The following is a 12,741-nucleotide window of genomic DNA, read 5'->3' as shown; positions in this document are numbered from 1 at the left end:
CGGAGGTTGCCTGAGGGACTCCTCCTGGCCGACGATCTTGGGGGAGGGTGACCAGCAGCAGTGAGGGAGGGGCCTGCCCGAAATGGGGTCTGACGCTGGTTGACGAGCCCGAGTGGATGGCAGACTGCAGGGGTTGACTCGAAAGATTAATTAAAGTACGTATCCATTAATTTGCTCCCCGTGAACTGGAGAAAGTAGATTTTACGCGCGTCGGAACATGTTTTGGGGGCAGTGCGAGCTGTAGTCTTGGCGGTGCTGCGATTTGATCGAGGTGCGGGTAGAGAAGTCGTAGTCGGGTGGCTTTGTGGTGCCTGGGTAACTGCCCGGTGGTGGTGATGTGTACATGGGCCTTCATGTCATGGAGTCTGTTTGCCCAGTTACTTCTGCAGGAGCTTAGAATGCGCTGGAAGCCGGGGCAGGGACCTGAGGTTGCCAACTGCATCTCAGCAGGGAGGTGGAACGTGCGCTGGGTTAGAGTGGGGGCCTGGCTACTTGCCAGCTCAGTGGTTGGGGTAAAGTCACTAAGCCCCTGGCAACTTTCTCATCGCTCATTTGGGCTGAGAGTTGCTACTGCATAAAGTCATAGTGTGTGGCGCATAGGAAGTACCCCATCGTGTTAGCTCGTGTGGGACCTCGCGAGACAGGAGAGATCATGGCTCCTGTCGTCTGCTTGACCCTCACCCCAGGGAGGAGCCATGGAGAGGGGGGCCCATGTGGCGCGCTGAGGGCTGGTGCGAGCTGAGTGGATGTCTGACTTTCAGCATCTCACTACAGCTGAGTGCATAGTCCTGGGTTTAGAGACTGAGTACTTGGCAGGAGAGGCTTATTTTACTCATGGTCCAAAGGACAAGGAAATCTACTGTTTCAGAATCTGGAAAGAGTGCTGTCTTACTGGCCAGGCACAGTGTCACCCGTTTGTTTCATGTTCGACCTGCTCATGAGGAAGTCAGACCCTGCTTGAGAGGGTGCGTGCGTGTGCGTGCGTGTGTGTGTGTGTGTGTGTGTGTGTGTGTTTACACTCAATAGAGTAACCGCATCCCTCCGGCCTCGGGGACCAAAGCCCAAAGCGTCTGCCTGCTCTGTGCCCTGAGAGGAGGCTGCACGGGCCATGTTGCCCGTGTGTGTGTGTGTGTTGCCCGTGTGTATGTGTTGCCCGTGTGTGTGTGTGTGTATGCCGTTTAAAGTGATGGAGAGGGTAGGCTCTGTGACCCTGGAGGTTAATACTTGAAACCAAATGGTGACAGCGCCCTGTGCTTCCTCTTTGTGCATCATTTTGAAAGCCTGGAATGAACATCTCTAACAACCAAAAGGTGTAGATGGAAGCTCTGTAAGGATGACAGTAACAAAAATACAGCCGTCAGTGCAGTGATTCTTAACTTTTCTGGGAACACGGCCTCCTCTGAGAGTCCAGTGGGAGCTCTGGACCCTCTCCGCGCAGGAACGTACACACACACAAAGTTGTATTATTTCAGATGGTTTAAGAGCCTCCCCTCCGCCTCGCCGGCAGCTGGAGCCCCTCACTGAAGAACCCCCTGACTGATAATAAACCTAATAAAATCTGGGTTTATACAAAAGAGGGGAGAGAGGACTTTGCAAAGGATTATCCTTCAGTCTGTAGCTACTGACCTTCACTAGTGCATTTAGATTTAAAAGTGCGTTACAGGCACGGTCTCGCCTCCTCCTCACCAAGTAAGCTGGGCTTCGCCTGCTCGGTCACTGAGTAGCTTTGATCTCACCGTTCCATGGGGGCGTCCCCTTTGATGTCGTCCTCTGCGCTTAACACCGGTGGTCTGGAGCTCCATTTAAAGAAGCCGGTCCGGTACCAAGCAGCCCTTCTCTGTCCACAAGCGCTTCCTCCTTGGATCCCAGTGTCCCAGCGGCTGGCTGCAGCTTCGGCTGGAGGTGAGTGCTTTCCATTGGGCCAGCGCGGACCATGTGCCGTGGGCCCGGGCTCTGGCTGTGTTGTCCCAGGTGGGGGAGTTCGTGGTCCCTTGGTGGTTCTCAGCAGTGATAGTTTTGGTGGGACAGGCACTGTCCTGGCATCACTGAGGATTTGCTGCTCTGGGTCCCTACCTGCATCTGAGATGAAGTGCCACCTTCTGCTTTGAAGGTACCTGCTCCTCTTCTTACGAATCTCAGCCCCAGGGTATATAGACTCCCTCGGGGCAGCACTTTCAAACTGTTGGCCCCTCTCCCTTTACCTGTTGTATATATTTGGCTACTGCACAGAATTTCATTTAAAAAAGAAAGAGATTCTTCTGCCATTACAAAAAAAATAAACGTTTAATGACTGCCACATAGTGTGTGTGGGGGGGGTGTATATACAAGCAATTGTTAACAGTTACATTTATGCTTTTAACTCACACAGAATTGTTTTTAAACTCCTGATAATCAGGTTTGGCCCCAGTCACATTCCTGAAAGTTTTCCTCAAAGTTTAACCTAAATTGAATGCAGGATGAAAAAAAGTCTGCACACAAGTAAACGTCTTTGAAAAAAAAAAAAAGCAGCCCTTTTGTTTCCTTCAAGGGGATCCCAGGTGTTGGATCGAATGGAGTGTCAAGTCCTGAGGGTTCAGGACCAGGGATGGTGTTTCCTCGGTTTTCCCAGCCGCCTGAGTTTGGTTTCAGTCTCAGAAGAGCTGCGCCCTGGGCGGACGGGACCGGGAGTGGAAAGAGGGCGATTTGCAGGGAAACAGCTGCATTTAAGACCTTGCTTGGGCGCTGGCTGAATCCAGGCGAGGTGTGCACCCGGCGTGCCCTCTTTCTCATCTGTAAGCGGGGCTAGAGCACCTCCCTGGGAAGGCAACGGTGAGATTCCAAAATGATGTGCACCTGTGCTGGGCACCTGATGAGGACCAGGAAAGATCCATTTCCTTCCCTTTCTGAAGGGTGAGGCGCCAAAAAAAGTAACAAGTTCGTTTGTTCAAGAAAATCTACCAAGGACCTTCTGTGTGCTAGCTTATTGGCTAGGAAAAGGTGGAATCTGGGACTTCCCTGGTGGCGCAGTGGTTAAGAATCTGCCTGCCAATGCAGGGGACATGGGGTTCGATCCCTGGTCCGGGAAGATCCCACATGCCACAGAGCAACTAAGCCCATGCGCCACGACCACTGAGCCTGCGCTCTAGAGCCCGCGAGCCACAACTACTGAAGCCCGCGTGCCTAGAGCCCGTGCTCCGCGACGAGAGAAGCCACCACAGTGAGAAGCCCGTGCACCACAACGAAGAGCAGCCCCCGCTCGCCGCAACCAGAGAAAGCCCGTGGGCAGCAACGAAGACCCAACGCAGCCAAAAATAATAAGTATATAAATAAATAAAATTTTTTTTTTTTTAAAAACGTGGAATCTACTGGTAGAATGGTGTTTCAGTGCCAGACTAGAGTTGGAGGGAACAGAACTGACTGGCAGTGCTGCTGTTGAGAGGACACAGTGGAAATAAAGCATTCAGTTTGTTATTCAGTGTTTATTAAGTAGATTCAGTCTTATATATGATATACAGATTCAAAAGAAAAAGGATTCCACATACTTATGAAATCAGTGCATTTAGCAAGTAATACCATGGAGATAACAGCTCGATTAACAGCTCATTGGTCTTTTGTTAAGTGAGGGGAGAGGGAGTTGGCCTGTGCTAGTCATTCCACAAACAAAACAGAATTTAGTTGCATCACATAGAGAAGACACATTCTAAGAATTAAAATATTAAGCCACATTTACTGGAAAAACTCACTATATAGAACACAAATAATTTTTATAGAGCATTAAGGAGGAAGTCCTCACCTGCTTAGAAGAGCCACGTTAAGTTGCATAGGTGCATATCTGTAAAAATATAATTTAGAGGTGAAGCCATTGATTAAGTAATAAAGAGTCATCTTTAAAAGTTGGTGCCATCTGCTGTTTGTCTTAAGTGCCATATGCTTACTGTCTGGAGCCCCCTGCCCCTCCCCAGAGGTGATGCCTCATGAATGAGCTGCCTCCAGGGGACCCTGAAGAAATGCTTATACCATCTGCATTGGAAAGTCTCAAAACTCATGTCAGGTAGGGAACTTGCGCTCTTCCCCAGCGCATCTAAATTATGCCAGGGTATTGGAAACCTCTCGCTCTCGGGTTGTTCCTAAATCTTGGGTGGCTTGACCCTGAAGCTCCCATGAGTCAACGTGACCTTCCCATTCCCAGGCTGTCAGGAGAAGAGCTATATCCACCCCCGGCTCTGGGCGCTGCAGCCAAGTCCTACTTTCACTTTTCATGAGTCCACGCAGTGTCCCACCTGCAGCCGGTAGGAAGTCTCCCTTCTGAGCCCTGCTCCTAAATGGACCATATGACAGAGGCATATGGGCCATCTGCCGCATGGAGATTTTTCTGAGCTTAGAAAAGTATTTTTCAGCAAATCTGAGTTCTGTGTGGTGTAGGTTTTTTGTTTTTGTTTTTAGGTGGAAACATAGGTAAAAAGTGAGAGGTTTTTGTTTTGTGGCTTTGCTAAGCAGATGAGCTTTGAGGTGCACCTTCCTCCTCAGGAGCGAGTCTTGCAGGACACACAGGGACCGGGGCATCTGTACATGTAAACAGTACACTTTCACTGAGTCCAAAATTAGGAGCAAAAATACAAAGGTTCACATTGGTCTTAGGTAGATACAGGCGAAAAAGGACTGAGCTGTTTAGCTCATAAACAACAAAAACAAAGTTTCTAAAGCACCACTAAATTATATAAAAATCAGACCATGGACGGATTGAAACTGGTATTCTGGTGAAATACTTTACTATCTTGTAAAAAGTTTTACAAAAAATTACAAATTAAAAGTATCAACCCTCTGAGTTCAAAGCAGCATTTTGAAAATGAACTGGTAATTAATCCTGTAACCACCCCTGGAGTCATAAGTGGCCCTTGGGAATAGGGATGGCTGGGTTCCACCTGTTTGTTTGAAATCTTCTAAAACCTTCCAACCCCCTGCCGGTCCCCCTCCCCCTCAACACTGTCCTTGGGTATAAACTGAGTGGTGACGGTAAAATGAGTTTTAGATGGGTTGTACTCTCACTGGTCTACCAGATGACCCACCACTAAGACCAAATTCCCATTTCTCCTCTGATTCCAACCTTGTGGGATTTAGCCCCCTGCAAAGACTCTGGAACTGGTATATTCTATTCTTGCATTACCTCTTAAACGTAGGATCCCAAATGATCAATTTGTGCCCTGAGGCCCTCCGTAAGAACTGGCTGTGGGGCAGGGCTTTAGACGCTCCCTTTAGGAGAAGGCAGTCCCTGGGGTGAGGGGGGACAGCAGCGAGCTGGGTTCAGCAGAGCCACCAGCTCTTTGGTGCTTCTCCAAGTGAGGAGGAGAGGGATGGGGTTGACGCTGCATCTTTTAAAACAAAAGCAAAACTGAACAAGTTCCCTGACTGGACTAGCTAATGGAATCCTGTTTCCACACAGTAACTTGCTCCTGATTCTGCCGTCACGAGGGCTTCACGTGCAGCTTCACTAGGAAGGAGCCCACCCAAGAGGTGGGGTCAACGTGACGGGATCCACTGTCCTGGAGGGGCTCTGGGAGCCCCAGTGGACCTTGACCACTATCATCATTTGCTTCCTTTCTCTTTGAAGCACACTGAACCTACACTCTTATCGCGGTACTAAGGCCGCTGAAGGTGGTCAGTTAGGACAAGCTTGACTCAGAAAAACACGACTTCACACTGTAGCTTATACTGAGCTTCAGATCTAATCCCTTGTGCGGGTAGTGGCGGAAGCCCCTTCCCCAGTCTTTCTCACTCCTGTGTGTTCAGAAAAGCTAACCGTTTGTGCCTGGCTTGGGTACTGCCTCCGGGAGGAGAAATGACATGTGAAGCAGTTGATGTCAAGAATTCTAAGGCGGCGATTGTCTGTGCCAGTTTTCAACATTAGATTTTCACAAATTGCCTGGGGTAACATTTTGCAAAAGATCTACTGATTACTTTTTGTAGTATTGTTCACACACAAAAATAAATATTTACACAAATTCAAATGTCCGTGAGTAGTACTGAGCAGATGGGGGCGGGACGTGTGGACGCTGTGGGGGGGGTGGGAGCGGCCTCGGGCACTGGAGCTTGTGCTGTGCTGACGGCGGGTCTCAGCGTCCCGGCCCTGGCTGGAGCCTGGGGACTGGTCAGATGGAAGGCAGAGGTGGTGTGGCTGCGTGCGGTGCTGGAGGCCACTTGGGACAGCAAAGGCCACCCTCAACCTCTCGGGGCTGGAAGCAAGCAGGGGGCAGGACCCCCCTGCCCTTCCGACTTTCTGGATCCGGGGCCCGTAGCTCAGTCGCGGATCCGAGGAGGAGGAGGCATCCACACTGGAGCCCCCTCACCACCCCTCTTGAGGGTGGTCTGCCACAGTGCCGGGAGGCAGTTGGCTGCAGAAAAGCTGGTTTGGGAAGGGGGTGCCTGCTTTGGGGTCGAGTGGCCCTCGACCCTAGGGTCCCCTCGGCCCCGGCTCCCCTGGGACCTCTTTGCTCTGAGGGCGGAAAGGCAACAGAGGGCTTCTGCCAGCTCCGGGCAGCAGAGGGCTGCTGTCATGGCTACGGAGTGTTGCATGGAGAGGCCCTGTGGGCCTTGTGAGGTCTGGGCAAATCCCTGGTTTTAGCAGCACTGGTAGGTATTGCACTGAGCAAGAGGAAGTGCCTATCGGGGAGGAAGGAAACCAGGCCAGCCTTTTCTTTTTGCCCTTTTTCACACTCCAGGGATTATGGGTTTCTTCCAGGACTGGCCCCTGCAGAAGGGCTGGTCCTAGGAGAACCCAGGTGGCTTCTCCACTTCTGCTGATGGTCCCTTTACTCCAGCCACGGGGGCAGGGGACAGGAGCTGCGGTCCACCCGGGAGCTCGAAGCTGCCTTTCCTGACAGCCAGGGGCGCACCCTGCAGCAACGAGGGGCGGGTGGGGTCGGGGGGCCCTTCCCGGCCGGTGTCCGAGGGGCCAGGGCCTGTGCGGAGAAGTGTTCAGACCTGGCTCCCTGGGGGCAGGGTGAGCGCAAGGGCCCAGCTGACCGGCTGTCCGTGCCCCAGCACTCTGTCCTGTCAAGCGCCGGGGCCAGGGGCTCCTCCCTGGGCTCCAGCTCCTGGCCTCCCCTCTGGACTTACCTCCCAGGCAGACACACTGGGTGGGGGAGGTGGGAGACAGCCATTCAGAACAGGCTCAGGGCACATCCTGGAAAAGCCCACGCTGGAGTGTGAGGTAGAATACGGGTGACCGGGTGACCGTGTGACTGGGGCGCCTGTGGGATGGGGGAGGGGGAGCCGCTTTTGTTTGTCTTTGCTCTGCAGTGGGTGTGGGTGAGGTCCTCCTGCTTGGCGGGGCTGGGGGCTCAGAGGGACAGCCAGCCCGGCGCCCCCGCTGCCCCCAGCCCTGCCGGCCCCCAGCCCGTGCCAGTGTAGTGATATGGAATGTTAGGTCACAGGGATACATCCTTCTGATCAGACAGACACAGACTGGCAATCTGTACAAACACAAAAGAATCCATTTTCAGAAAAATAAATTACTAAGGGGAGAGGAAGAAAGGGTCCACTTTGTTTTTCTCAATAAATATGCAATTCTGCTCACCTAAGACTTGAAAGGTAATTATCTGGGGGTGGGATTCTAACATCAGGGTCCACGAAGATGATTCTAAATAGAGCTGCGGCCCCAGCGCCTTGTCAGGGGGAGCCCCAGCCCTTGCAAAGCTGCCCCGCTGGCCTCTTCCAAGCAGGTCGGAGCACCCGTGTGGTGAGGTTCCAAAACAAAGTGTCCTTGTGCCCAGAGTCTCAGGCGCTTGGAGTGTGGCTAGAAGCAGCTCTTCTGCATCCGCCTCTTTCAAATAACAAAAGGTACCAACTGGTGAGGCGGGAAGCCGGTCCGGGGCTGGGAGAGCCTCCTTCCCTAGGGTAGTGCACTCCACGTGCTGCTGGGTCAGTTCTGCTGTAAAATGAGGTTTTCCAGTTCATCTGCTGAGCGCAGCAGGAAGGCGGCGGACTCCCGGTAGCCGGCGATGAGCTGCCGCACGGCACTGATCTCGGTGGGGCTGAGCTGGGCAGTGGGCATGGTCCGGCTGGTGCTGTTGCTGGAGGGCGTGGGCGTGGGCGTGGTGGAGGTGGTGGAGGCCCCGCCTTTCATGCTGAGGTCCGTGGGCCCTGCGAGGAGGGGAGCCAGGGTGAGGAGGGGCACCTTTTCCCCTATCCTGGGGGCCCGAGGCCCTCGTCTGTCTCCACGGTTGTACCCCTAGTGCTTAGAAGGGGGCCTGCAGACAAGACGTGGGCTTCTCTGTTAAGCCCGAGGGTGATCCTGCGTTGGGGTCGGGGTGGGGGAGGCTTTGGCCTCGGGCCGGGCAGGACTCTGACACCAGCTCCCTGGCACTCGTCGCACCTCGGCTGCTCTCTGAGGACTGTCAGGCAGGCCTCCACGCTCTGGGCTCTGGCGGCCTCGAGCTGGCTGGGGAGGGGGCGGCTAAGACACTGCCGGTAGGTGGGGGTCCGACACCCCCGAGGGGGACAGGGTGTGGAAAGCCCCGGACAGAGTCCAGAGTGGAGCCCCAGAAGGCCAGGAAAAGAAGCACCCATGTGTGCGCCTCATGAGACAAGGAAGGGGCTTCTCAACCGCCACTGCTGCCAGGGAAGAGCAAGAAAGAGGCTGGCTGCCCTGCGCTGCCCTCCTGCTTGGGCCTGGGAAAGACGCCGGGGCTGGAGCGGCTAGAGGGGCAGGTGGAGAGAGGCGCTGGGGGCTGAGCCTCCTCCTGATGGGCTGCAGCACCTCGAAGCCCCTTGCCTTTGAGAGGTTCTCTTGTGCCCAAGCGAGGTGGAAGATTAATGCTGCTGGGACCGGGGAGCGTGGGGTGGGTGTGTGAAGGTCGGAAGGTCAGACAGGACCCAGAGGGGCCCTCTAGAGAAATCACCTCCCCTTTGCCCTTGAACGGTGGCAACAAAGAGGGAGCCTGCAGTCTTACCGAAACACACTGGGGGGGTGTGCTGGGGCCACCAGGCCTGGTCTCCTCTCCACCTTTCCCAAACGGCTCTGTGGGGTGCGCCGTGGCTCTGGAGTCAGCGAGCGAGCCCGGACTGGCGGCCTGCTCGGCCCCGCCATGGGCGATTCCTAACTTCCCTGGGCCCCTGGCCCTCAGCTACAGCACGAGGAGACTGTTCTGGGGCTGAGCCACGCCGGTGAACCCCTCGGTGCGGCTCGGGATGCTCAGCCTACGGGAGGCCCACTGGGAAAGGGCTTCCAGGAGACACAGAAGCTCCTGGAGTTTGAGCATTCTTTCGAGGTGTTCGGCAAGAAAACCGCCAAAGGAGAGGATCTGGCGGTGTGGGAGTGGAAGCTTGCTTGGGAGGCCTTCTGTGACCCAGCTAGGTCCGTCTCCCTGTGCCCTGCCCAGCCCCCAACCCCCAGAAGCAGAGATCATCGTGCATGGGTGTGTGAGGCAGTTCTCAGTTCCCAGCCAGCTCCCCACTGGTTCTGATTCAAGCCAGTTTGAATCATTATTGCACCTACAGTGGCAGCCTTCTTTCTTTCTTTTTTTTTTTTTCGGCCGCACCATGAGTCTCGCAGGATCTCAGTTCCCTGACCAGGCGCTGAACCTGGGCCACGGCAGTGAGAGCCCGGAATCCTAACCACTAGGCAACCAGGGAACTCCCTATAGTGGCAGTTTTTATGCTGCTACAGAGATGGACAAGCCCTTGTCACTGGAGACATATAGACCAGAAGTAACATCTTGGGAGAAATTATGGAAACTCGACTACTGCTAAAAGGAAGCTGGTGCAGCCCCCAAATGGGGAAGGAAGTTGGAATCTAAGCTGGGACAGTCGTGTCACATGGGGTTATTTCTTCTCTAATCAGAGAACAGGGACGTCAATCAGGAGGTCCTGGGAACTGGCCTGCTAAGGAACACCCTTGGAATTGAGGGTCAAGGGAAGTCCGTTGAAATGAGACACAGGAGGAAGGACTGGGGCTGTGAACAGCAGCCAAGCAGGTGGCTGACTCCTGCATGGGTGGCTGCTGGGATAGTCTGGGAGCGGGCAGGGGTGCCTGCGCTGGCTCCCGGCTGCTGCAGGGTTTGGTCCCCTCCAGACACTGGCTGGGGATGGCAGAGGAAGGCAGGAGCCGCCTGCCACATGGGTGTGAGCTGGCCCTGGGCTTCCTCTCTTTCCTCCCTCCACCCCCAAGCCTTGTCCTCTTCACTCCTATGCTCAGAGCAGGCCTTCCGTCTCTTCCCCCAGGGCTCTGGTTACAGGCAGACACTCAGGTGGCCAGGTGGTTGCTAGAGGGGCCGGAGCGGGTGCAAGTTGCCCAGCACCCCAGGTAAGACAGGCAGAGCCTGAGTCTATCTGGGCTGACGTGGATTTCCAGATCCACCCATGATCTACGTGAGGAGCTCTGAGCCACCAACATGACTGCCCGTGGTGTTCTTCCAACTGCTGGACCCAAACCCAGTGCTCACAGGACGCCACTGCCCCAGGCAGGAGGTCAGCAAGCAGATCTCGGCCTCCGTGACCTCACCACCCTCTTCTAAGGAACCAGGGAGACTGAGGTACATACAGGGGCAGAGCTAGTGGCCTTTTTTTTTTTTTTTTTTTTTTTTTTTTGCAGTACGCGGGCCTCTCACTGCTGTGGCCTCTCCCATTGCGGAGCACAGGCTCCGGACGCACAGGCTCAGCGGCCATGGCTCACGGGCCCAGCCGCTCTGCGTCACGTGGGATCTTCCCGGACCGGGGCACGAACCCGTGTCCCCTGAATCGGCAGGCGGACTCTCAACCACTGTGCCACCAGGGAAGCCCACTAGTGGCCTTTCTTGAAGCCTCTCGGGCAAGTGTGAACAGGGCGGGAGGGCGGCAGGCCTGGCCCTCAAGAGAGGCCGGAGCAGCCCTGGCAGCTGCGGCCCGAGACAGGCCCTGCTGTGTGGTGCCAGGTGGGGGCCTATCACCATCGCCTGCCCCCGGGAAGGACACTCCCCATGCGCAACAGGGGTGGCTCTAACTTCCCGCCCTGCACCTGTCTCCAGACACACTCTACCAGGGTCCCCACTCAGCAGGGCTGTCAGACAGTGCTCCTTCCTGGAAGAAAAGCAGCCCGCCTGGGACAGCCATTTCACCCCTGCTGCAGCTGGCCACTCTGGCCTCAGCCTCAGGGATTAGGGCCAGGCAGCCTCTTATTTTAGGTTAAGAGGCATTAGGAAAGGATGAGAAGTTAAGCCCAGGCAGGAATCTTCCAGGGACCCGCACGTACTTGCCGGTGGTGGGGGGCAAGGTGAGCGAGGGTGTCTGGGCTTTCTGCCACGGGTAGGGATCAGCCGCCTCCATTGCTGCCCAGGAAGAGTAAGGGGTCTCCCGCGGCCAAGGACAAGGGCCTGAGAGGAATTCTCAGGCACGTTCAGCCAAGACCTAGAACCAGAATTCCCTGGCCTGCGGGCGGCACCTTCCTCTACCCTACTCGTCAAGCGGCAACTTGCTGTCACCCCCAGCCTTTCCTCTTGCCTCTGAATGACCCCCAAAGCACACTGCTTCTGCCTCCTGTCCTCCCCATTAAAATCTCACCACAAGGGCAGACAGCACAATTCATAGCCTCCTTTGGTTAAAGCCTATCTGTGGCTCTCCCGCTGCACACAGAACTAAATCCAGCTGCCTGGCTCAAGAGGCCCTGGGATCACCCCTACCTGACCCCGCCAGCTCCCGGAGGCCGCCAGGCTGCCCTCCACCGGGGGAACCCGCTCTTCCCCTGCCGCACCTGCCACCCACCCAGGCCTCAGTGTGAAAGGGCCTGAGGTCCGCACTCAGGGCAGCACCTAGCTCCATGGGGAGGTTTGTATCTTTTGGGGACTGTTTCTCCAATATTGGCCTGTGTTCCGTCTGCATCAGAGTCACCTGGGCAGAGTTACAGGGGGCACCCAGGGAATCACCAGCTCCTGGGGTTAGAGTCGGGGGACAGACGGCTAACCACTGCCCCAGGTGACCTAGATGGGGCCCCACAGTGCAGCAGAAAGGGCTGGGGCCCTGCTCCCAGGTGAAAGAACCTTCATCTCGGGGCTTCCCTGGTGGCGCAGTGGTTGAGAATCCGCCTGCCAATGCAGGGGACACGGGTTTGAGCCCTGGTCCGGGAAGATCCCGCATGCCCCGGAGCAACTAGGCCCGTGTGCCACAACTACTGAGCCTGCGCTCTAGAGCCGTGAGCCACAACTACTAAGCCCACGCGCCTAGAGCCCGCGCTCCGCAACAAGAGAAGCCAATGCAATGAGAAGCCCGCGCACCGCACCGCAAAGAAGAGTAGCCCCCGCTCGCCGCAACTAGGGAAAGCCCGCGCACAGCAACAAAGACCCAATGCAGCCAAAAATAAATAAAATAAATAAATTTTTTTTAAAATTAAGAAATGCTTTTAAAAAGAAGAACCTTCACCTCACAAGTGAGGTCCTAAGCAGTGGCCTGGAGAGGGAGGTGACCTGCCTGGGACCAAATCCTGGCTCCGCCATCAACTCTGCAAGACCTGGGCCAGCGACCGTCTCACTGAGACTTGGTCCTTTTGGGTGAGACGAGGGTGTGGAGGGGCTCAACTCAGGTGAAGAGCAGGGCCTTGGCTGGGACTCTGCTCACAGTGGCCCGTGGAGGTGGGTGGGGCAGCGGCAGGGGACCAGGGAGAGGCCCAGCAAGCCTCCGGGGAGGCAAGAAAGGAGTGGAACGCTGTTCGTGTTAACCTTGCCTTCCAAGCTGAGGACTGGCTAAGACTATGAGATGGGGAGGGTCCCTGTGCCAAGAAGGAGTCACTTTCCCGGC

The 12,741-nt window shown here is 55.5% G+C and overlaps 1 protein-coding gene across 4 annotated transcripts in view; it reads right to left on the bottom strand.

The window, feature by feature from the left end:
• Nucleotides 1–3,508: 3,508 nt before the first annotated feature.
• Nucleotides 3,509–12,741, bottom strand: part of NOL4L (nucleolar protein 4 like) — a 38,409-nt gene continuing 29,176 nt past the window's right edge. For 3 of the 4 annotated variants that reach the window (XM_024128662.2, XM_007122351.2, XM_007122350.3), the window contains exon 8: nt 7,496–8,118. In XM_024128662.2, the coding sequence (XP_023984430.1) occupies nt 7,898–8,118 (221 nt within the window). In that variant the 3' untranslated portion in view covers nt 7,496–7,897. Of the gene's footprint in view, nt 7,449–7,495; nt 8,119–12,741 lie in introns of those variants that run through there. The other variant, XR_003683027.2, reaches the window with a different exon arrangement.

This window comes from Physeter macrocephalus, chromosome 14 (assembly GCF_002837175.3).
Source record: "Physeter macrocephalus isolate SW-GA chromosome 14, ASM283717v5, whole genome shotgun sequence".
NCBI classification, from domain to species: domain Eukaryota; kingdom Metazoa; phylum Chordata; class Mammalia; order Artiodactyla; family Physeteridae; genus Physeter; species Physeter macrocephalus.
The sequence above is the reverse complement of the archived record's forward strand: the minus strand, read 5'-3'. Positions and strand labels throughout refer to the sequence as shown.